The 24,947-nt window shown below is 33.8% G+C and overlaps 5 protein-coding genes across 11 annotated transcripts; 2 read left to right on the top strand and 3 right to left on the bottom strand.

The window, feature by feature from the left end:
- The first annotated feature begins 1,129 nt into the window (after positions 1 to 1,129).
- On the top strand, positions 1,130 to 6,302 carry LOC107015467 (heparanase-like protein 1). 4 transcript variants are annotated; one of them, XM_015215742.2, is made up of 10 exons: positions 1,130 to 1,412; positions 2,212 to 2,474; positions 2,592 to 2,628; positions 2,790 to 2,973; positions 3,447 to 3,595; positions 3,682 to 3,915; positions 4,311 to 4,500; positions 4,586 to 4,711; positions 4,856 to 4,955; positions 5,773 to 6,302. In XM_015215742.2, exons 2-10 carry the CDS (start codon positions 2,265 to 2,267, stop codon positions 6,163 to 6,165), a joined length of 1,623 nt encoding a protein of 540 aa, XP_015071228.1. In that variant the 5' UTR covers positions 1,130 to 1,412; positions 2,212 to 2,264; the 3' UTR covers positions 6,166 to 6,302. The 4 variants fall into 4 exon arrangements, with proteins under 4 accessions (XP_015071228.1, XP_015071230.1, XP_015071229.1 ...); XM_015215744.2 differs by lacking the exon at positions 1,130 to 1,412 and adding an exon at positions 1,451 to 1,719; XM_015215743.2 differs by lacking the exon at positions 1,130 to 1,412 and adding an exon at positions 1,765 to 1,880.
- Positions 6,303 to 6,763: 461 nt separating this feature from the next.
- LOC107013698 (LYR motif-containing protein 4) lies at positions 6,764 to 7,426 on the top strand. Its single transcript, XM_015213570.2, has one exon. It carries the CDS (start codon positions 6,878 to 6,880, stop codon positions 7,142 to 7,144), a length of 267 nt encoding a protein of 88 aa, XP_015069056.1. The 5' UTR covers positions 6,764 to 6,877; the 3' UTR covers positions 7,145 to 7,426.
- Positions 7,427 to 9,074: 1,648 nt separating this feature from the next.
- LOC107012146 (SNAP25 homologous protein SNAP33-like) lies at positions 9,075 to 13,740 on the bottom strand. Of its 4 annotated transcripts, none has more exons than XM_015211903.2 (7): positions 13,585 to 13,735; positions 12,857 to 12,901; positions 12,096 to 12,769; positions 11,572 to 11,665; positions 11,283 to 11,413; positions 9,484 to 9,581; positions 9,075 to 9,335 (listed from the first exon to the last, which is right to left on the bottom strand). In XM_015211903.2, exons 3-7 carry the CDS (start codon positions 12,705 to 12,707, stop codon positions 9,236 to 9,238), a joined length of 1,035 nt encoding a protein of 344 aa, XP_015067389.1. In that variant the 5' UTR covers positions 12,708 to 12,769; positions 12,857 to 12,901; positions 13,585 to 13,735; the 3' UTR covers positions 9,075 to 9,235. The 4 variants fall into 4 exon arrangements, with proteins under 4 accessions (XP_015067389.1, XP_015067391.1, XP_015067390.1 ...); XM_015211905.2 differs by having other exon boundaries at positions 12,862 to 12,901; XM_015211904.2 differs by having other exon boundaries at positions 12,867 to 12,901.
- A 3,253-nt stretch (positions 13,741 to 16,993) lies between these two features.
- On the bottom strand, positions 16,994 to 19,076 carry LOC107012543. Its single transcript, XM_015212413.2, has 3 exons — positions 18,215 to 19,076; positions 17,596 to 17,647; positions 16,994 to 17,469 (listed from the first exon to the last, which is right to left on the bottom strand). Exons 1-3 carry the CDS (start codon positions 18,918 to 18,920, stop codon positions 17,439 to 17,441), a joined length of 789 nt encoding a protein of 262 aa, XP_015067899.1. The 5' UTR covers positions 18,921 to 19,076; the 3' UTR covers positions 16,994 to 17,438.
- A 2,417-nt stretch (positions 19,077 to 21,493) lies between these two features.
- On the bottom strand, positions 21,494 to 23,473 carry LOC107012919 (zinc finger protein ZAT1-like). The gene has a single exon (XM_015212894.2). It carries the CDS (start codon positions 23,282 to 23,284, stop codon positions 21,932 to 21,934), a length of 1,353 nt encoding a protein of 450 aa, XP_015068380.1. The 5' UTR covers positions 23,285 to 23,473; the 3' UTR covers positions 21,494 to 21,931.
- Between the last annotated feature and the right edge of the window lie 1,474 nt (positions 23,474 to 24,947).

Raw genomic sequence — 24,947 nt, 5'->3', positions numbered from 1 at the left:
GGTTCTTTCATTTCGTCCTATATTATATTATATATTATATATCAATAGATTTTAATCAATAATTGACTACAAGCTAAGTGGTTTTGTTTGCACCTTGGTTTTACCAAAATCTATTTGATGTTGTCTGTTGATAAGTATTTTGACCTTTTTACTTTACTATATATAATATAATATAGCATGAATGTTATCACAATCTTAACTACTCCTTCCGTCTGAAAATGTTTATCATATTTCACTTATCGAAAGTCAATTTAATTAATTTTTAAAGGTAAATTAGATCACATTAATTTAATATTTTAAACAAAAAAATTAGATATTCTAAAACTATATGAAAAGTACTATAAATTATAATTAGGCATATTAATATGATAAAAAAATGTATCTTAAGATTTTAGTCAGAGTTTTTTTTTAATACAAAGTAAAATAAAAGGATCATGATTGGTTGAACTACCAGTAGGCAGTAGTAGATGAAATTGGATCTAACGGCTGTTATTGACTGAATCAAATCTTACAATATAAAAATTTACATAAAAACACTTCGTATGGAAAAATACATTTTAGAAGAAATTATATTGTTGGAATTTCATATCTTGAATTATTATCCTCAAAAACAAATATTCCTTTCTTTTTTTCTTTTTAGTTATCATATTTTTTCTTTTTGAAAGTCAAATGATACGAATTTAATTAATATTTTAAAATATTTTTTTTTATCATATCAATTTAAAAATAATTACAATCTATATATTTTTTTCATATAATTTTTAAATATTTTAAAATATGAAACTCAAAAAAACCGAGATATTATATTTTGTGGCAAAAAATCTAGCTAGCTTATTGGGTGTAAAGGCTTGACTTTAACTTGAAGACAACTTGGAATTCAACAAAAAAATTAAAAGAAAAAAATTGGACAAAGGGTCTATCCGACTCATCATCATATGTGGTAGTGTTTAATTACTCCATCGTTTCATAAACAATAACTCTATTTTTTTTTTAATATAATCTCAAAAGAATAATTTCTTTGTTCAATTTTAACTTTTCACGTGACATATTTAAAATCACAAAACTAAAAATTTTTTCTTTTTTTTTAAACTCTGTTTCAAATCAAACTATGTCGTCTTTTTTGAAACGGAAGGAGTATGTTTAATTTCTATTTCCTCCAATTATTTGTCTGCACTTTACACGAGCTACTGTTTCTGTACATATCTACCAAAAAAAACTGATGAATGAATGATGACTGTTTGTTGATTCTGACACTTCTCACCCAAAAAAGATTCAATCTTTATCTGATCTCTCACAAATCTGAACCCAACCCATTTCATTTTACTCACTATTCTTGTCATTTACCCTGTTTTTTTCTTGGAATTTGAGCCCAGATTAGTGTCATTATTAGTATTACTCATCTGGGTTGTGAGGTGAATTTCCATTGGTTCTTTATTCTTTAGATTTCAGTATAAGCTACGCTGTTCGTACTCTTAAAAAAATGATGCCTCATTTGTGTTGAATCTTTAATAAAAATATTATCTTTAAAGCATTTTCGAAGAGTTCGAGCAATATAGAAAATAAGGGGCTTTTTTTTTGGTTATGTTTGGATCTTGTTAGCTGAGTGTTTTTTGGTGAACTTGTGTATTGTGTGTTGATGTGGACTTTACTTATACTGCTGGTGGAATATTAGTCTTAGACGTGAAGAAAAAGTTTTCTGAAAACTAATAACAAAAAAGTGTAAGTATTTAATTGGTTCTGAATTTATATATGCAGTGTTTAAATTAATTTCCAGTTTTGGAATTTTCGTCTCCATCATTACATTACTATTGTCCTTTATTGATAAGTTTCTTGATCTGGTTAAACTTGACTGACTCAGAGTGGTAAAGACTCTTTTATATGTAAGCAAGAAAACAATTTGGTTTGCTTCCTCATTTTCTCATTCATATTTTCTTACTTGTCTACCCGAGGGGTAAGATTTGCGTACACTCTACCCTCCTCAGACGTCACTTGTGAGACTACACGTATCGTTGTTGTGTTTTGTTAAATCTACATTTAGCTGTCAAAACACAGCACTTGAGTATGATGTTGTCCAATGAATGTTTACTATATTTGTATTCTTGTTAGAAAGAATAACTTACAATGAGTGTTGCTATATTTGTAGTCTTGTTTGAAAGAATAACTTACTCTTTAAAAGTCTCAACATTTATTTGGTTGCTTCCTCTTTGGCAGTATATGATTGATTAGGTTCAAACAGCGGTGAATTCGTGGAGGTTAATCTTCTAATGAACTTCAGAACCTTGTTGTTAATCTTTTTGGCACTATGCCCTGCACTTTCATCACAAACAGTTAAAGAAATAGTACTTACGATTGATGCATCTACGAAAGTTGCCTGGACAGATGCTAATTACATTTGTGCTACCATTGATTGGTGGCCTAAAGAGAAGTGTAACTACAAGCAATGTCCTTGGGGTTCAGCATCCATTCTAAATCTGGTAACTCATACTAGCTTGTTGTTGATGGAATATGTTGTTCTTTAATATTAAAAAGTATAGATATCTTATCGAGTTTCTGATTAAGTCTGTGTTCATGAATGTGTTTTGATTTGTCAGGATTTAACTCATCCATATCTGGAGAATGCTATACGAGGTTTGCACGTACCATTATGCCATAATTTTCAACTTATTTCCAAGTTGTTTATGTTATTACCATAATTTGGAAACTGAGACCCCAAGATGCTGTCATTTCACCTTAAGATATGATGAGCAAACTGAACTTCTTTCTCTATGTCTCTTTTATTGGTGATACAGCTTTCAAGGGTTTGAGATTACGGCTTGGAGGTTCTTTACAAGACCAAGTAATATATGGCGTTGGCAACTTAATATCTCGTTGCAGACCATTCACCCAGCAGAAGGATGGGTTGTTTGGATTCTCTAAGGGATGCTTACCTATGCAGAGATGGGATGAGCTAAATAACCTTTTCAAGAAGACAGGGTAAGATAGGCACATTCTGTACTTCTCCTAATGTATGTAACCGAGTCCTGGCTAATAATCTGGTCTGCTCCTAGGCTGCACGTTACGGCTTGATTCTTTACTTATTTTTCTGTTCTCTTCTTTCCATTTACCACTTTCAAGAGGAAACATTCGCCTCCAAGTTTGGCTTATGCTCAAATTTTTCCACTTTCATCTTTTCGAATGACTCTTTGAAGGTCTAAATTGATGGCATTCCACATCTAATCCATGACTCTTTCATGTCACTACTTCTGAATCCTAAATTTGCATCCATAAATTCGAGAAACTTAAAAATGTGGAATATTGTGCTTGAAATCTATATTTCTTTTTTATACTGAGGACTATGACTTATACCAAAAAATTAAAGTAGAATAACTTTAGGACTGTTGAAAACTTCCCATGATTCTAAAGTTTCTCCGTTGAAGTTCATTCGAGTTTTACTGCATTTGCTGCAGAGCACTTGTGACTTTCGGCTTGAATGCACTGTATGGGAGACGACAGGCAAATAGGCATGTGTGGGTAGGAAATTGGGATTCCAGCAATGCCCTTAATTTCATAAAATACACTGTTGCCAAGGGCTACCACATACACTCGTGGGAATTTGGTAAATTTCTCTGGCATATTTCTTTCTTCTTGCAACTTGATGTAAATCTCTCTCCGTTCCTTAATCATGCTTTTTTCATTTTGTAGGAAATGAATTGAGTGGTAGCGGGATTGGTGCAAGAGTTGATGCTGCACAGTATGGAAAAGATGTTATCCAGATGCACAATCTCTTAAACCAAGCATATCAGAACACCCCCGAACGTCCTCTACTATTAGCACCAGGAGGATTCTATGATCCTGGGTGGTTCGGCAAGCTCCTTCAGGTTTCAGGACATGGCACTGTCAATGTCTTGACACATCATATTTATAATCTTGGCCCGGGTGAGCTAGTGCGAATCTTTTTCCCTTTAAGACTGGAGCTATATTAAAAGCCTCCTCGACTAAGAAAATCTAGTAGTCAGTATTGGAAAAGTAAGCTTCAATCTTAATTATGAGAGGACCACTTTAAACTCATAAAACCAGCGATGAAATCTTAAATGTTTCTCTGTTTATGACACTTGGTCTCCATTTTGCTGTTGTTTTTGAAATTTTTAACTGGTGTAGTCTTAGTACTTCATTTACATCCTTGAAAAATGACTGCATTATTGTTTAGTAGTTCAAAAGACTAGCAATAGAGCAATCGTTCTGGTTTATTCTTATGTAGTTTCTTTCTATTATCTAGATTCCGTAACTGCTGAATTTATTATGTTAATTAAACCAGAAGTGTTCTGTTTCAGGGTCCGACAGCAAGCTAGTGGATAAAATTTTAAATCCTGAATACCTGAGTAGAACAGAAGGCACGTTCAGCAGTCTTACTCAAACCATTCTAAGAAATGGTCCTTGGGCTTCAGCTTGGGTTGGAGAATCTGGTGGAGCCTTCAACAGTGGAGGTCCTGATGTGTCTAACGCCTTCGTAGATAGCTTTTGGTAAAATTTCTTGCTTGATTTGACTTTTAGTATTAGCAAACAGTCAAGTGAAACAATTCTAAAGACCTTATAATATGGAATATAGGTACTTAGATCAGCTTGGGATGGCAGCCAAGCACCATACTAAAGTATACTGCAGACAGACGCTTATAGGTGGAAATTATGGGCTTCTTGATACCGCTACTTTTGTTCCAAATCCTGATTATTATAGGTGAGGTGTTTGACTACTTTATTCAAGTTTGGCTTCACTCTATCATTAGAAGGAGCAGGCTGTTAATTTTCATTGTCATGTTTTTAAAGTCAGTGAGAATCTAAGAAAAAAAGTTTTAATCCTTCTGTTTTCAATTTGATACAGTGCACTTCTTTGGAATAGACTGATGGGAAAAGTCGTTCTTGGTGTTGTCAACAGCGCAGCACCACATTTGCGCACTTATGCCCACTGTACAAAAGATAGAGTATGTGTATATCTCCTGATTCATTTATGCAATATGAGATGCGTCACTACGTTGGAAAATTGTCTTGATAACAAGTGCTTTATAGGTTCCCCAAATGAAATTCTTGTGTTTAACTGCTTCTTTTGTTTTCTTTCTGTTGCATAATCTATCATGTCAATATAACATATACTGTGGAGCCTCAGACACCAGAAATGCTCTTAGTTAGACCAACAAAGATGCAATTGCTCTAGTGTTTCTCTGATATTGTTTTGGATTCTGACACACAAGGACCATATGCTATTTAGGTTTGTGAACCCTACAGGGGTAGTTATAACTAGAGCTAACTAGATATAATATCTTTCACTCCTCCATTTGTAGGCTATGCAATAAGACTTAGTTGATTATGAACTTATCTGCACCAGGTGTATACACTAAACCAACTAATGCATGACTTGTGTTTTTCAAGTTTAGGTTTTCACTGTCAAGGTTAAATTATTTGTTTTTTTCTGAACACCGGGTCTGGTTGAGTTTTTATCCACGGACTCTGTCATTTTGCCTTATTTCGAAAACCAACCTTCATATTCTTGCATATCAGAATTGCAGCCAATGTCAACTTATGCATTGCCACTTTTCGGTGGGGTTAGGCTTCGTGGGAGTCTAGGAGCACCATGTAGTTTCGGAAACAACCTCTCTACCTGCAAATATCAACCTTGTCTGGTGTCCCTTAGTCCACTGAACTCTCATTTTTTTCTTCTCATTTATGTGTATGTGCTACTGTCTACATACTACTAGAAAGACCAAAATCGCGTATCAACTCACTGGTGTTACCTTTCTTCAGGCAGGTGTGACTTTACTTCTGATAAATTTAAGCACCCAGATTCAGTACCAAGTCAACATCCACTCTACTGCAGAAACCAGCTTGCAAGTTGGTAAAAAAATGGATCACAACAAGAAGTCATTCGCGCGCAGTATTAAACAAAGTGTTTCGTGGGTAGGAATCAAATCATCAGACGTTACACTATCGCGAGAAGAATACCATCTAACACCAGAAGGTGGCAACATTAGAAGCAGAACAATGCTCCTCAACGGGAAATTATTGCAACTCACAGAAACAGGAGACATTCCAAGCTTGTCTCCAGTCTTTACAAATCTCAACTCTCCAATATCTATTGAACCATTGTCCATCAAGTTCATTGTTTTTCCTAATTTTATTTCTCCCAGTTGTACATAGGTATTATTGAGAGCTTCAATACAAAATATAAATGTGGCTACAATAATACCAGCCCCTTATAGCTGATTATAATTTTTACATGGAATAACTCATTATTCATTATAGAATCAAATATACCAGTTCAACTTATCTTGTTATGTCCATGAGATTCAAAATTTTATCTTTTAGTTTACTTATTAGCATTATTCTCTATATGTTTTACAAATTTTCAAAATCTCTCTTTTTCGCGCATCAGATTAGTGTATCATGTATAAAAAGTACATTAGATTAGTGTATAATGTATAAAATGTAATGTAGATTACTTAACAATCAATGTACCTCGTGCATCAAATTAATGAATCCCATGATCTAGGAAGTCAATCTAATCTCTCTTTTGGTCAAAAGCGGTATAGGCTGTGAATCAAATCTGTCTGTCCTCTAACCAAATTAGCGCATCTTCCTTTCTCTTTGTTGAATAGTGGAGCTCTAACACTTATATTATTATATTAGTTTAAAGAAATTCTATAGTTATAAACTTTTAAGGAATATATTGTAATTTTATCACGAAAAATAATTGGTCATATTTAAGGGACCAAAGGTGGAATATTGAAAATATTTTTCTTTTTTTTTGCTCTTAAAACCCCAGATTTTCTAGATAAACCTCAGCGCATCTTCACACAATCGGTCGCCTGAATCGGAAAACCTCTCGGCGTTTTTTGTTTCTAAAGGAAAAATGGCGTCGCCGTCACGCGTGGAAGTCCTTACTCTTTTCCGGTCGCTTCTACGGACGGCGCGTGAGTTTCCCGATTACAACGTTAGGGAATACACTAAGCGCCGAACGATCGATGGGTTTCGCCAGAACAAAGACCTCTCGGATCCATCTAAGGTCACCGCTGCTTTCTCCGATGGTAGGTCACAGCTCGAGGTTGCCAAGAGACAGGCCGTAGTCTACTCCCTCTACGCACCCAAGGTCAAAAGCGTTATGGAATTGAACCAGTAACACCATTGAATCTTCGTTCATTTTTAATCCTTTTTTTTATATTTAGAACAATAGAATAATTCTGTGAACGTTGAATAGTTCAGCTATGATGGATGTGAATCCCTTGAGTTATGAATGGTGTTTTGCAGAAACCCTAGGGTTTTGGTTCTTTTTTGTACAATTAAACGTTAATTGTGATGAATGTCACTGCACTGTGTATTGTTGATGTTCTTTAACTGATATTCCTCGGTTATGTATTTGAAAGAATCGATTTTTCATAAAGCTCCAGCCTTGTTTTGAGTTGAATTATATGCTTTCTATAGACAATATTTGGTAGATAGATTAGAGATTGTTGTTTTCATGTGCCCGGTGAATGCTTTTGTTAGCTTAGCACAATTTGATAAGCAATATTTGGTAGATAGATTAGAGATTGTTGTTTTCATGTGCCCGGTGAATGCTTTTGTTAGCTTAGCACAATTTGATTAACACTATTTGGTAGATAGATTGGAGATTATTGTTTTCGTGTACCCGGTGATTGGCTGGTTGCTGGACTATGCCCTTATGCATTGTTGGCTGGTGATCTATGATAAGTCTTGGTTTCTTGATTGCTTGTATTCATGGGATTTGGTTAAGTTCTTCAGGTTATTAACTGTGACAGTGAGATTACCTTGATTCAGTTTTAGCTGATGTTGCACTTGTTTGCTGTATATGCATTGTAAGATTTTACAGTGTGTTCTGCAAAAGTTTGTAACTTCTGATATTATGAATTATGCGGGAACAGGAAACTGAATGTACAATAGTAACAAGACTTGCCTTGATGACTGAAGGCAAACTAGTGTAACCTTTAGCAGCTTTATCAAGCCAGTGAGGGTAGCTTTATGAAGTACTTAAACCTAGAAATTCCAGTTTGCGATAATGTTGTTGAGGGTTTCGAGTATCAGTACCCTTGAAGAATTGAACCAAAGGTGAACTCAGTTATTTCGTGTGAGAGTTGTCTTTCTGCGATAGGACTATATGTAAGTCCTCACTTGGATTAAAGATGTTGGAGGAATAGCAATTGAAAGGGGAAAGCTAATTTCAACAATTTTTGGAATGAAACCAAAACACAGAAGGTTATGATATCTCTTATCTTTCTCAATTGATATTATGCTGACCAGAAAGTTAGGATTAGATATGCTTCCCTTCTCCTCCTTTTTTTGCTGAGTGTACTTCCTTTTTCCCATGCTCCTTCTCAAGCTTTCACTCTCCTGTTTCCCTTTGCTCAAGGGAACCGCCGAAGGGAAGTCTCAACTCTGTATCCCTTTGCCTTTGCTTAGTTCTCTTCTTATCCGAATGTCTTTTCTTTTTCTTTTTTTTTTCTTTCAAAATTGATGTGAAGGGCTCTAACCATCTTACCTTTCCAATTCATGCTTTAACTGGAGTTGCAGTCTGCTCGTGTGTATGTTACTTTACTGAGGATAATCATTTTGACCATGATTACGCAAAGACCTTTATATCAATGGCTTTAGAGCTATTGCTGCCTAAACAAAATTTATGAAGTCATTCTTTATGAAAATTTCTTTTTTTCCTTACCAGCTTGTGCCTGTTACTGGTATATTTGTTGCTTTATATCTCGAATGTGCATGAAATGGATACCGCGAAATCTGATCTATGCTGGGATCGTTTGAATCTTATGGCATTTGATCTTGGAAAGCAACAAGAGTACTTCCCAGTTCTGCTATTTGAAGTTTAGTGTGTTAAGATATTTGAGGGTTTGTCATCGTGGGAGCATTGTTCATCATTTCTCCCCTCATTGTGGGAACAAGCGCTTTTTGTTGTACTATGTGTCTTAAGTATGTTGCAAAAGTCAAAGATTTTGATGGTTTCTAAACTTCCTCTTGTCCAGAACAGGGTCCAAAAAAAAGGTAAAAACTGTGCAAGGAATGCATAATACGCTTGCAAAATAGAAAACTGAGAAAGTAAAAGCAAGTAAACTTCAGCAATTTGTTGATTTGCAAGCCGATCACCAGGTGTACTAAAAAAAATAATCAGAAATAACAGATGAAAAAATTGGCATTGTGAAGAAAATGAGCACGTTAACATCTAGTGCTAATACATGAGATAAATTCTAGGTCATTTGCCAAGTAAGCGGCGGCCACGCTGGTTAGCACCTTTAACTCGGAAGTTGAGCTCATCTACATCATCTTGAAAATGATCCAGGGATCTGTTCTGCCTGCAATATCCAACAGCATATGCAGAAATTCTTAGAGGAATAATAACACGGTACATTAAAGTACAACAAGAAGAGGAAAGGAGTAGGGGAAAAGAGCAAGGATGCTATTGATCCTTCTAAAGAAAATTTCACTAGCTTGAACACTAACCTTTCTATTTCAGACCCCATGTCAATAGCCATATGTTTGAGCTCTCCCAACAGGTTACTGAGATCTGATAATGCGTCATCTTGCTTCGCATGCTCAACCTATCAACATTTCAAAATTGATTAACTCACTTTGCTTCGTTCCCTACCCCTCCAAGCAGACCCACTCTTACATTCTACATGGAAACACGAATAGAACACTCTTTCCCAACACCACAGAGAAAAGCAGACCCACTCTTTCATTCAACTATGAAGTCCTCTGTCAAAATGTAACTCTCCCTTTTCCTTTAATTCCTTATAATTTAGCCAAGAGTTGAAGCTAGAAAGCAGTAGGGTTTCTATAAATCATCAAATGTTATTCTGCGTATCCAAAAGAAATATTAACAGGACTTTCAACTCAAGAAACAAGTTCTCTAAGAATGAAGTCACTAGAAACAAATTCAACAACAACATAACCAGTATAGACAAGAGGGAGTTGCTTGGATGGGTAAGCACCCTCACCTCCAACCCTAAAATTGAGGGTTCAAATCACCAAGGGAGCAAAGAGGATGTAAGCTCAAGGAGGGGTAAGAAAAAATAAAAGATACCTAGTGTTGTCCCACAAATGGGGTCTTTGGAAAGGGTGAGGTGTATGCAAACCTAATCCCTACCTTTGTGGGGTAGAGAGGTTGTTCCGATAAACCTTCGACTCAACAAAAAATTCAGACTCATAAAAAAAAATTAGAATGAGGACACCCCAATTTCCCAAAGATATGAAATTAGAAAATGGTCTCCAAATCCAGTCAAATCCTAAATCTAATCCCTACCTTTGTGGAGTAGGGAGGTTGTTTCCGATAAACCTCGACGCAACAGAAAATTCAGACTCATAAAAAAAATTAGAATGAAGACATTCCCAATTTCCCATAGATATAAAAATAGAAATGGTCTCCAAATCCTAAACCTAATCCCTACACCTTTGTGGAGTAAGGAGGCTGTTCCTGATAAACCTTCGACTCAACAAAAAATTCAGACTCATCAAAAAAAATTAGAATGAGGACATCCCCAATTTCCCATTGTTATGAAAATAGAAAATGGTCTCCAAATCCAATCAAATCCTAAACCTATAACAAACCAACTGCTGCTAAATCAGCAGCCATGCAACAAAAGACAATGTTGATTCAATTGGTTATGTGTGGTGCGGTGTAGCTTTCTCTGACCCCCACCCCCATCGTCGGGTATTTCGCATATTCTAAGCTTTTACATTTAGACTTTTCAAACTGCACATTTTACAGTCAAATTGTCAATGAAATATGTTAATATCAAACTTATCTGCTGTCCTCATTCAAATAAAGGGGAACTTAAATCCCTATTTTGTTTAGGGTCGTTTGCCAAAGGGAATGGACTGTTCAACAGGTGAGGGGGGGACACATTTTGGCAAACAGATTGTTCAACAGGTTAGGGGACACAAGGGGTCAGGATTTTTTGGGATTGAAATTCAGGAGGAATTTCCAGGATTGAGAGGTGACTGAGCTTCAGAGATTGCTAACCTTACTTCATAAGCAAAACGAGTCAGTCAATAGACCCAATCAACTTGTTTTCTAACACTAGGACGCATAAGTGAGAGCAAGTTTATCTTCCTATCATGTAACATCCTAGAGACAATATCAACCTCTGAACCAATTATATAAAGCAGTTCTTAATGCCAGTCACTATTTTGTCCCAAAGTATATCTTCCTATCATGCAACAGCTTAAAGCCAGTATCAATTCTCTAAACCATAGTTCTGAATACCAGTCTCAGTTTTTTCAAGTAACACTGTATGTACCTCAACTTTCTGCAGTGCATTAGTAGGTTCCTGAGGTAGTGTTCGTGAACTTGAGCGTTCCTTGGGTGCAGAGTTCAACCCCAACTTTTCTCTCTGCTCCAGGTGGTTACCCCTTCTTTGAACTGGATCATCTGCCACAATAACAGATAATCAGCAGTTTCCTCAACAGCCAGACCTCCCCATATTTTTTTGATGCCTTCTTATCTTAATGTCCTGTTAGATTTTTCTTTCCCTGCTCACAAACACCAAAAGCATATATAATGAACAAGAACAAAATCTGTTTAGTTACCTCTAGTAATTACTGGCCCTGTAATTGAGCGTGTCTTCTTAGGCTTCCAAGTCTTAGAAAAGAAGCCTCCAAGAGTACCCAAAAGTTTTTCACTCTGTAATTAAATTTGAAGCTTTAGTTTCCAGATGATAAGTACAATAGCAAAAGGAAATAACAGAAATAAAATCTTCCAGATCAAGAAAATGGTAATAAACAATTTTCTAGTTATGATTTATGAGGCAAATGTAGATTAAGGAGGTGAATGTCATGAAGCAGACTAGTGAATGCAAAGTTTAAACAAAATCGACATTGCCTGCTAAAGACTATAAAGTTTCATCTCCAAATGAACAAGGAAATAACCTACCATTCAGTATAAATTCCAACAATACTATGAACCATTCAATTAAATGACTGAAGAATGAAAATTTGCAGAAACAAGAACAACAGATGGGTATTAGTAGTCCATGATGATAAACTGGTAATGCTAATCCACAACAAGTTCTTCTTTTGCAAACTAGAAAATGTAATAGACTTAAAAACCATACTCTGCTAAGGTCATGATCAATGTCAGCTGCAGTTAAGTGGGTTCTTGTAATTTGTTCACCCTGCTGATGTAATGTGATTACAGTTTTTGTGGCATCTTGTCTAATGTCTTCTGCAATCCTCAGGCAATTGTTAACAGATTTCGTTGTCTCTTCAGCCTTGTGTACTGCATAGTTTTCCAACTCCTGTACAGTTTGGTTCTCAAATCCTCCAGAGTCCCTGAACTCATTCTTGTATTTATTTCTTTCTGTTGAAGTCACGGAGTAAGCAGATGAATGAGTCCGTTTAATATCATCATCATCATCATCAAAAGGGTTTTTACTCAAATGTGGGGTAATTGGAGAAGGCTCTGACGAAGTTCTCCGAACAGGTTTTATAGTTTCTTTGTTGTCAGAATCAAAAGGATTTGAACTTGAATAACCACCGAATCCAGGATTCACAGAGTGATTCCTAGCATTCCTATGCAAGGGCGTCCGAGCAGGTTTTATAGTTTCCTTGTTGTCTGATTCATTGTCAGAATCAAAAGGATTTGAACTTGAATAACCACCGGATCCAGGATTCACAGAGTGATTCCTAGCATTCCTTTGCAAGGGCGACTTCTTAAGCCCGAACATTTTCAAAAATTAAAAGGTAACCTTGCTTTGGTAGGAAATATTCAACTAATTAGGGAATGTGCCTGGAGAAAGAAGCAACACAAAGCTATTAACAGTCTTACAACAGTTCAAATTAGTTATCAAGAATCAGTCATAACAAGAAAATTCACTTGACCATACTGCTGACAAGCATTGAAAGCCAAAGTTGGTGGATTCTACAAAAAAAATAATTAACAAACCACTTAAAATATAAAAAATGCTCAGAATTGATGACAAGAACATTCAAGACTTAAATTCCAAGATTTAAGCACACAAACCAGTAGTTAGTAATGAACAAGAACAATACAGGATTCTCGCGAGGGCTTACAGAAAGGGGATCCAAGACACCCACCAAAAACCATCCTACAACAACGATCTGAACATTTAAGGAATATAATGTCCTGTTCTCTATTCAACTTCTATATTGTTCATCCCTTTTTTCTTTTTCGCAAAATCAAATGAAGGGTCAAGAAAATTCCCAATTCACCTGCCGTATTCCTTCTCAAAAACCCAGAAATCAAGCAAGACTAAAACAATAGAAAAGTGCACATTGTATCATCAAAAACCGTCCTACAACAATGATCTTTACTGTTCATCTTTTTTCGACAAATCAAATGAAAAATCCCAATTAATCTACCGTATTCCTTCCTGCTAAATTCTCAAAACCCTCCAGAAATCAAGCAAGACAAACAATAGGATAAGTGCAGATTGTTTCACTTAAAGAGTAGAAAAGATAACCGCAAGTGTTAATTTCGGAAAAAAAACTTCAGATATAAACCATAGCAACAAGAAACAAAGTAACAGAAGCAAATCAGTACAATAAGCTTAGCGATTTGAAGATACCCAGATGAATAAATACCTGCAAATGAAGCAACACAATGGATTAGGATTTTGCAGCACCGAGATTAACGCCCCTCTCTCGGAGAACCAATCCACTGAGAAAATCTAGAGAGAGAGTGGGGCAGAGAGAGAAAGAGAGGAGCCTATTAAATTTGATAGTGAGAAGTGAGAACACATTTAAATACTTTAATCATTCTGTTCACTTTTGTGTTTCCTTTTTATTTAATAGTATAATATACTAATTTTTTATTAAATTATTATTATATTAATTTTTTTAAAATATATATATTTTCTAAAAAAATATTAAATTAATGTAATTTAATTTAATTTTAATAATTAATCAAATTAAATTTTGAAAATGCAACACGACCACAACTACAAATGGGACATAGTATATACTAGTCAATTATATAAATTGAGATTAATAAGTACTCGTCTGTCTATCTGTGCGTGAACTTTTTATAAATTTTTTTTTTCAAAATAATTGATTGATTAAATTCAAGATGAATGTTTCATATTTTTTTTTTCATGTTTGCCTGTTCATTTATTAAAGTTTTTTTTCTTCAGGAGATAAATTACACTTCCGAAGTATATGATTTCACAAAAAGTAATAGTGAAAATTATGTCTTTAAATACTTTTCTTATTATGTTTGCATTGCCTTGCAAATTCAATTAATATTCTCTCCATTCACTATTAATTGTTTTTTTTCCATTTTAAAAGTTAAACTATAAGAGCTTTAACTAATATTTTAGAATATTTTTTTCATCGTATTGAAATGTAAAAAAATTGTAATTTATAGCACTTTTTGTATAGTTTTTTAATATCTAAATTTCTATTTAAAATATTGAATAATGTAATCTAATTTAACTTTGAAAATAAGCCAAATAAACTTTAAAGAACGCAACAAAACAAAATAAAAATGAACGAAGAGAGTTTAAAAAAATATCATATATATTTTTGATGGTATATATATATATCCGTAGAAATCACTGAGTTTGTGCTATGTAATCCCCCTAGGAGAGAGAATATAGATCAATTCTTAATCAAACTTGTCACACTAAATTTATCTAGTTCCCTTTATGTTTCCTAATAATTTACAAGCTATTGCGAAAAAATGAATATACCCCATGTATATTAAATAAACAATTTCGATTATTTTAAAAGTTTTCCAAAAAAAAATATTAACATGAATCTTTCCATTTGTAAAATACAGAGAGTTTATAAATCAATTTTGTCGACGAGATTTTCAAAGTGATTATACTTTTTCAATGTGATTTTAATAAATTATTACATAAATATAAATTTATTATATGCGTATTTATTCCCAAGGTTACCAAAAAATTAAATTAATATGAACTTTCAATATTTTAAAGAAAAAAAAATTATAAATAAATATAAAGAAATGGTATAGGACCGACTTTCGAATTAAGCCAAATTGGCAAATTGGACCGTTTCTTCTCCCTATTACGTCAGACCAGAGTCACCTGACCCACTCCACGTCAACAAAAATTAATTAATTATTTATCATTTTTTTCATAATAATTTATTAAGAAATTAAAAAAAAAAGTCTAAATAAATTCAGTAAATGATCAATTGATGATTTGTCTTCTTCCATACTCTTCAAATCGATGCCAAATATCAATGGAAGTTATATCTTCCTCATCACTTTTGCCATTTTACTTGTTCCGTTTATCATCATATTGAAGAAAAAATTCGTTTGCTGTGCCGAAGAATCGAATAATCCCGCCGATGGAACCACCACATGTCCGCCGGGAAATGGAACTGGTGAAGTAGCGATTAGTATTTGCGATGAATCAGTAAAAAACAGTGATTGTTCGATTTGTATTGCGGAAATTAAAATAGGAGAAATTTGTGCGATTCTTCATCCTTGTTGCCATGGATTTCATGTTGGTTGTGTTCGTCCTTGGTTAGAAGATAACGAGACGTGCCCTTTGTGCCGGACGACTGTTAATACTAACTTGTCACGTGTATCGAGGAAATCTCGCTCCATGACTCAATTTCAGATTAATGGCTAGTTAGTGCTTCCAATTCAATCTCGTGTAAATAAGGTAAACAAACAAATTCTTTTTTGTATATATACAATGAAAATTTTGCTGAACTTATTACTAGTACATTGATGCAGTAGAATTGTTGCATCCAACTTCCGTTTAGCCATAGATTTTGAAATTGAAATTTGAAAGTAATTCGAGCTTTTTAGAATCAATTTAAGTTTCATACTATAAGTTAAGTTACCCTTTATCTCAAAAAAAGAAAATAAGTTTATTATGGTAGAGAAAAAAAACGGCACACAAATCGTACTCGAGCTTTGGATCAATGTCCCAGAAGTCAGGAGTATACCCGTGTGTTTCAATGATAACACTAAAAAACATAATTTAGCTCCATCTGAGATAGCCAAAGTACGATTAATCTATCGACATGATATGTTTGCTCACATTGCAGGCAAAGGTCATACTATGAGTTATTAAATGGTAGGATGAATAGAAAAATTCAATTGAACAGCATATTCCTAGAGGGCACAACAAATTTGGTGTCTTTCTTCACGTTTATCGTTAGCTTTATACTCCATTTCTTTTTTAACACTTTGTATATTTTCTAAAGATTCGTCATGCATTTGTTCTTGTCTTCGAGTGTGTGATTTATCGATTTACTTGCTCAAAATCTAATCTTTTATGTCCCCAAAAGAATGTTATCTCTTTGTATATGGCCAAGAATGTGGACTCCTCCATTTTAAATGCCGTCCATATTGTTCACGCACCTCACATATTTAACTTGTTATTTTCCACCAGCATATGTACGGAATACAAGCTGGAAATACTAAAACCTTTTGACTAATTTCCAACTACTTTCCAGGAAACAAGCAAACAGATCACGAATCCCTAATTCTTAGCTACTAAGTTTATCATCTCTAAATTACTAGATTATATACTATGATATAACATTTCTTTTCTCACTAATATACAATGCACGAACAGTGCACTTCACACGCTAGAAAAAATAGTTGCTCGAAAAATAAGATTCAAACAACTTCCATTTTGATGACAAAGAAAGAATAAACAATTTGATATCACATCAGAGGCTGCATCACATAACTACTCTGTCCAATCTTGATACGAGCACTTCTTGGATAATCTTTAATACGTATCAAGACTTGCAATATGTTTAGATACATTGGATTTAGACATTTAGGTATCGGAATAACGTAGAATATTTTAAATTTACAACAACTTACCCGTGTAATGCCACCAAGTGGAGTCAAGAGAGGGTAGTGCATTAGTATGTACACAAATCTTATACCTGCCTTGCGAGATGGAGAGTTTTTTTTTCCAATATTTACTAATAGAATTTAGCATGATGGTATAGCTATCACTAAATTACAGCATAATACAGCAGAGTCAATTACTGTATATTGAAATCGAAGTTCAATAGCATTTATCAATCTCCTCTAAAAGAAATAAGAGTAGACTTGGACAAACAACTTGAAAACACACTCTCCACCATAATACATGCTTGAAATGAACACAATGTATATTGCCATTGAGGAAGAAATTACATTTGAAGAAACAGGGCTTAGGCCATACCTTCTTGAGAGTTTTGGTTACACAGTCAAACCAAACACATGAATGGCACAAAAGATCCTAAGCGAAAAAGGCACTAGCACAACTAGAGAGGTTCAAGGAGAATCATAGCTCAAAGTATTTGCTTTACGCTTTTTGACTCTAAAGGAGGTGCATTTCCACCTATCTGTGTTGAAATGAACACGTTTATATCAATATCTACACTCCGCAGACATGTCTGAGCTTGGTGCTGAATGTACCAAGTTGTCCATCAGCGAATGATTTCTCTGTTCTTTTTCAATCCTGATAAGTCAATCTCCATAGGGAACTACATTCGGCAGGAACATAGCAAGCCACAAATGCAAAGATAATTGTTCAATGCATGCAAGATGAAAATGCTGTGCCATGTATGTTGACATACAAATATAGCTTAAGTTACTTCATGAGAACTCACAGTTCTTTACTTCGACCTGCAAATTTCTCCATGTTGTCCATGACATCGAGTCCTGGTGATTTTAGAACAGCCAATATTGTAAAGATCAAATATCCCCGTCAATAGAAGCATGATACAGCAAAAACAAAGGTATGACAAGAGTTTCTTCGTAATCAAGTCATTGCTAAAGCTGTCAAAGTCTAATCTTGATCAGTATTCAGCTTACAAATTCACAATCAAACACTTCTTGCAACTACTAAAATCACAGGGCAACGGAAAAACTTCCCAATCAACAAAGCTCTGTTTCTAATAGATAGATCAGAAGTGCACCAAATATCTCCATCAATGGAACAGTGACATAGCAAAAACAAAAGGTATGATAGATTTTCTTTGTACTCAACATTATTCGCTAAAACTTCCCCAGAAAATCTGATCTTGATCAGTATTTAGCTTATAAATTCAACATCAAACACTTGTTGCAACTACTTAAATCGCGTGTTTCAAATAAAAAAGATTAGAACATTCAAAATTGGCAACTCTTATTCATCTTCATATTGATGTATAAATTAATTACTCAATCTAGAGAATACAACAAGGATCAATCCAAGGGATGTAACAGCAACACAAGAGTAAGTAACACCTTGAGCACGAACAAACAACAAGTTCAATTGCTTCGCAGCCTGTAGAGTAAGAGTCAAAATCTGCAACCTAGATTGTTCTTCCATTTTCTTAAAGAAGTAAATCGGCTTCAGCGCTCTTCTCAACATGAATGCCAAGGAAAATGGCAACCCAAAAGCCAAGAAACTCTGTATCGAAATCTCAGGAATTGGGGAAGACTGAGTCTTGTAAGTAAGCCAAGCTCCTAAACCAAGATGAACAAGCCCAAGTACAGCAAATGCTTTACTCAAACTATACATTGTCTTGAGCATTTTCTCAAGCACTTCACGGGTCTCATTCGCAAGTGGCGTAACGTCACGTTCTACAGTTGGTCCTGTGATCTCCTGGTGCTTAAATTCAGGGTTTTCACTCGGATACTCGCTAGGGCTTTTAGGGTTTCCACTACCCTCAGATGAAAAGTATCTGGGGTTCATCTTTAAAGGGTTTTGGTGATTCGTCAACGCTAATCCACGAACTTGAAATCTGAGATTCTCCATATACTGAGAAGAATGAAATTGCTTTTGTATCATCCCAAGATATGGTGGATGATTTTGACTCTGGCTAAAAGGAGCTGATTTGACATACGATTTGAAGGGGGTTGAGAGTTTTGGGTTTATTTGGGAATCTCTGAGAAATGAAGGATTTCTAAGAAGTTTGTTTGTAAATCTGCGAGTCACTGTAGACGCCATAGCTGCAGAAGCAGGGAAAGAGAAGATCGGAGTCGATGGCTGATTTGCTCAAGTTATGTTTGTATTTTGCATTTTTCGTATGGGCCGAACTGTTGCTTCTCTCTGTGACCCAAGTTGGAGTCCAGTTTACACAGAGTTCACGCTTCGGTGGGTCTAATGAGAAAGGGATATCGATCTAATTCGATTAACTGTATAAAGTCTATAACATCAATAGAACAGAGCTCCTTATTTATCTATGGAGTAGTTTTCACTTCGAAGAGAACAGGACTCCTTATACATCTATTTAGTAGTTTTTGGTTCTCATCTTCGACGTGAAATAAAGCAATCTAATAATTCGTAAGGTTCAGACGATATGATAAAATATACAAAATATATACACTAACTATATATAATATATATGTATATTTAATGAATCCGTTTACCGAAAGTTCACACTTTGGTGGGTCCAATGAGAAGGGATATCGATCTAATCCGATTAATTGTGTAAAGCCTATAACATCAACAGAACAGGGCTCCTTATTTAACTATTAATATTTTTCAGATCGAAGAGAACAGGGCTCCTTATTTATCTATTAGTAGTTTTCAGTTCTCATTTTCGACGTGAAATAAAGTAGTTTGATAGCTCATAAGGTTCAGACGATATGATAAAATATACAAAATATACACACTAACTATATATTATATATATGTATATTTAATGAATCTGTTTACTGAAAGTTCAAACTTTGGTGGGTCTAATGAGAAGGTATATCAATCTAATCCGATCAATTATGTAAAGCCTATAACAGTAACATAACAAGTTTCCTTATTTATCTATTAGTATTTTTCGGTTCGAAGAGAACAGGGCTCCTTATTTATCTATTAGTAGTTTTCAGTTCTCATCTTCGACGTGAAATAAAGTAATTTGATAGCTCGTAACTCGTAAGGTTTAGACGATATGCTGAAATATACAAAATATATATACTAATTATATATAATATATATGTACATTTAGTAGTTTTACATGCCTATTTATGTTTTATCTAGTTTTTCTAAAGTATTTAACTTGTAGGCGATTTTGATAAATTTTGTATTTGTGTTGCTTCGCTCAAAACTAAATTTGGAAATAATCAAAACTAATCAGTATATTATATTACTTTGATTTATAGAGATGTAAATGTTGTGATATTACCATATTTATAGATATATGCTAATGTGAACTTTAGATATTCAGATATGAAATTAGTTTTTGAATTTTGAGTTTTACATGTTTAACTTTAAATTTAAGCCTTTGAAGTACTTCATTCAAATCAAAATTAAATTAAAAGTTGAATTTGACTTCAACCCAATATGTCTGAAGTTTGAAATTTGATAGTCATATATTCAATCTACTTCAATTTCAAAGATTTAAAATTGATTCTCAAATAGCTAAATACGAAATATTTTATAATTTCCGATTATGTTTCAAATAATAGTCTTCCAAGAGGTTATTTGCTCACGTGCTCCCCTTTTGTTACGCCACTAACGAAGAGGTAATATGCCCAAACGATAAAAATTCCACATCCTGACTTCGAATGCTATTTATTCAAATTTAGTGATAAAGTTAGAATTTTAATTAATTTCTTGACGAAGGTATATCGGTCGATATTTCTCAATGTGATTTCGTACTGTTCGAACCCCCTTGATAGAATGTGTAACGAACCCCCTTGATAGAATGTGTATATATAGAGAAAGAGATATTAATCCTTTAAGCATAAAATTAGAAGTTGATTTAGTAGTTTAAAATTTATCTGAAGTTCTAATTTCAAACCCTACATGCTATTATAAATTTATTTTCGACTCCTTTACTGATAATCTTGAATCCACAGTTATGATAAAAATTTCTTTTTTGATCATCATATAAAGTTCTATATCAAAATGCCAAGTGCTAATTCCAAAGAATATGAAAATCAATCAAAGCAACAGCCAAACAAATATATTTACACGTTCTATCTTTGATCAAGTCCACATATGAATAATTAGTTACTCCAATTACGACTTTTTCGAACATTAATTTTTTGTCATGCTCTGTTACCCACCAGTACACTTCATCTAGATTTACAAACGTCAAAATGTGCAAAAATCTTATTCAAAAATATAAAATAAAAATTACATTTTAAATTACTTAATTATGTCTTTAACAGCTCGATCGTCTCCAAACATATAAACCTTGTCAACTAAGGAATGTTGAACAAAATGCACGTCTAATTAGGTGTTGTAATTAAAGTGGACTAGGTAAATAAACAATATAGAATAATATTGTGGAGTGTAAGAACTGTAAAGATAAATATAAAAAAAATATTCTTTTTGAATTATAGAGGTGGTCCAATCTACTTAAGTCTTCCTTTTTCAGTTGCGTGATAACTGTTTGTGTATAGCATTAAAAGATTATTGAAAAGCACTAGCATATTGTGAGACTAATAAGATGAGTTGTCAACTTGTCATGTTATTTGGTAGGTCACTAAATTAAACAACCAACTTTAATTTAAGCTCACTTGTAATGGACTATAACTTTTTATTTTATTTTTCATACTATATACTCCCATTTTCACTCATTTTTCCTTCAATCCCAAGATAAAATTATTACACTAGAACAAAATTTACTCTTTTCATGTTTAGCTCAAGATGAAGCTAAAATGTATTCAACAAATGAATGCAAAATAGGAAAAAGAAAAAAAAAAAGGTTACATCTTGTACACATTGAATTACCATTCCCTAACTAAAATTTGTAAAAGAAATTCAACTAAAAAAATAAAATAAGAGGTACTTAATATATAGTTCAATGATCAAACTCACATTGTTGTAGGTTGATAGTTTGGCGTAAAACTTACTAACTTCGGATTGAGCTTAAATTGAAACAGTGGAGATTCATATAGCCGATCCCAACTTGTTAGGGACTCAGACGTAGTTATTGTTGTGACTTGGGAAATCCAAACACTTCAATCATGTAAAGAATCAATGAATCTGTACACTTTGATGAAATTCCCCAATGATTAGTTAGAAAGAAGGCCCAATAGTTGCTCATGTTTGTGTGTACTGTCAATCCACCATTGCTGAAATTCAGTATGCTGTTGTTCATGAGTACTGCTAGAATCTAATACGTGATCTTCTTCTTCGACAGGAGCAGGCAAATTTAGATCCAAGAAGTTTTTGATTTCTGGTGTTGGTTTTTCTACTTCAACAGTTTGATTGTGGTTTTTTTTTTTGGCCTCAGCAATCAAATGGGATCTTTTATGACCACCTAATGCTTGTCCTGATGGGAAAATCTTGTAACAAATTGGACACTCATGCATCTTTAGTTGCTTCTTGGATCCACAATTTTGCCCAAATTCAGTCTCATTATCGCCGGTTTTGATTTGTTTAGCAAGATCGATATGAGTGGCAGCACAAGTTTGATCACCTTTAGAATTCTTGTGGCTTGCTCTGTGACCACCAAGTGCTTGATAAGAGTGGAAGCCCTTGTTACAAGTAGTACACTCAAATTTTATTTTTGGATCAGAGATAACTACTCTGTTTTCATTCTCCATTTTAATCTTCTTCTTTTTCTCATCATCTAAAACCTCTGTTCTGTTCCTTTTTTGACCATTTGTTAGAGACTTAGAACTCTCACCTTGTTCTGTTTTTCCATTTTTGACTTTCTTCATCAGCTCTGATTTGGTCAAAAACTGTGAATTGTTATCAGAACATTGATCAGTGACGTGATTGTTACCAACCCAATTGCTTACATCTCTTGATAGCATAATCAAACTCATAGCAATCTCTTCTTGTTCATGCTCAATTTCAGATACACAAGGGGAGGAGCCATTAGCAGCAACAGTTAAAGAAGAGGAAGTTGCAGCAGGGGCCATGTTATACCTTTTTCTAGATGATCTCTTCTTCTTATTTGTTGCTGCTGCTGCTGCCGCCGCCGCAGCTGCTGCTGCTTCGGTGTCAGATTCACTAACACTGTTCCAAGAATCTTCTTCTACTGAAGATGATGACGAGTGACACTTCATATGCCCAAATAAAGCTTTCCAAGACTGAAAGCTTTTGCCACATTCCTTGCAAACTTTAGGAAGCAAAGTATCCACCAAATCTTCAGAAAATTTCGAAGTCTTCTTCGGATTGTTTCTAAGCACATAACTAATATCTTGATTTCCAATATCCAAATTAACATTGCGATTGTTATTATTGGTGGTGGAATTGCTAACGATATAAGCTGGAAGCTTCTTTCTTGATGTCTCCCCATCAGTTGTATTAACCATATGAGACCTCATATGACCTCCTAAAGATCTACCACAATGAAAACTCTTATTGCAAAATTTGCAAACGTGTTTCATTAGTACTTCATGATCTTCATACCCCATTGAATCAAATCGAAAAATCTTAATAATCAACAATATCAGATCAGAAGTAACAAAAGTCCAACTTTTGTTCCTCCTACTAATATATGAAAAAAAATATCAAAATTATTAGTATTTGTTTTCAAAAATTAAAGAAAAGAGTATAGTTTATGAAAATGGGAGGAGAAATCCATGCATGGAAGCAAAGATAAAAAGAAGTGGTAAAGAGGAAAAGATAGTACTACTAGTAGTAGTAGCACGTGTACTCAACTGACAATTCTACGCCAACTCAAATCCAACGGTTGAGATTTATTTGTTTGTGAAAAAATTGTGATGAGCTGACCTTTTTTTTAGCTTAGCTTAGATAGAAAAATAAAATAATTATTGATACAACTCCTCTCAAATAACTATTCTTTCCTTTGTCTTTGCTATTAAAGAAGCTCACAATGACTAAAATATTGTAGTAAATTTTAAGCTGAAGCTTCCACTCTTTGGCTGTTATTCTTTGTACACTATGTACTATTACTTCTTCTGTTTTCTACCTACACTTTCCCAATTTATTCAATCGAGTTTAACGTGACACAAAATTTTAAAATTTTAAGAAAATTTATAATTTGAGATATTCCTTAATTATTTGTCCGACTATATTAAAAATAAAAAAGTAAAAAATATTTTCAATTACAGAAATATGACATTTTTCTTTAAAACAAATAAAAAAAATGAATGTCATAAGAATGTGGATAATATGAGTTTAAAAATAAAGGGTTTTGTGTTATGAGTCACCTAGATGATAATCAATGGTAGATTAGAAAACAGTCTGTGAATTGAGGGAGATTTAATAACTTCTGTTTAGATTCTGCATATTCAGGTACTATAAATTCAATTATTATTATATATAAATTTGATCAGGTTAATATAGAAATTTATAAACTTCAAATTATGAATTTTAGTATGACGATAATTATATATAATCAGTATTGTAACTCTTTAAATAATAGTTTGCGTCCAATCAAAAGTCAATGATACATATATATAATAGAGTTGATAATAGTTTTGAAGGTCTATGAGTCCCAACCCTAAAGTCTAAAAAGATTTAGATTGAGTAGGACTAAAATTTAGTACATGGGGTGCAAGTTCACTACACCTCACAAAAAGAATATGAGCAATTTTCTTTTCTGTTATAAAACAAAGTTTGATGATTTTTTGATATAAAAATTATTATTTGATTCTTTAAATTTTATCTTTTTGAGCGTAGTAGTAAAAAAAAACTAGGAAAATGTAGCTGGCTAAGTGAAAAACTTTTCTTGATGAATTTAGCTTCAATTAGTATATTTGATTAGTACTATGATTATGATATATATATATATATATATATAAAGCTAAGCTAAGTTGCCGGCCTAAATTAGCAGATGGAGCCGGCTCTTCATAGCACTAACCGCAACGTGAATATGTCTTTGTTATTATTAAGTAGACAAAGTAATCACATTTTTGGCCTATTAATATGAAAGTTCCTCACCTTTTGTGCTTGTTTTAGCCGGCATTATTAGTGCAACTTTAGCTGTGAATTAAGTTGGTTTTACATATTAATTAAATGTTTTAATTTGTGTGTGTTTACGAGGAACACAAAAGACCATACTCTTTTATTTGTTTAAAGATCAAAACATGCATGTGCTTGCACATTAGTTTG

This window comes from Solanum pennellii, chromosome 3, assembly GCF_001406875.1.
Source record: "Solanum pennellii chromosome 3, SPENNV200".
In the NCBI taxonomy this organism is placed as follows: Eukaryota; Viridiplantae; Streptophyta; class Magnoliopsida; order Solanales; family Solanaceae; genus Solanum; species Solanum pennellii.
The sequence above is the reverse complement of the archived record's forward strand: the minus strand, read 5'-3'. Positions and strand labels throughout refer to the sequence as shown.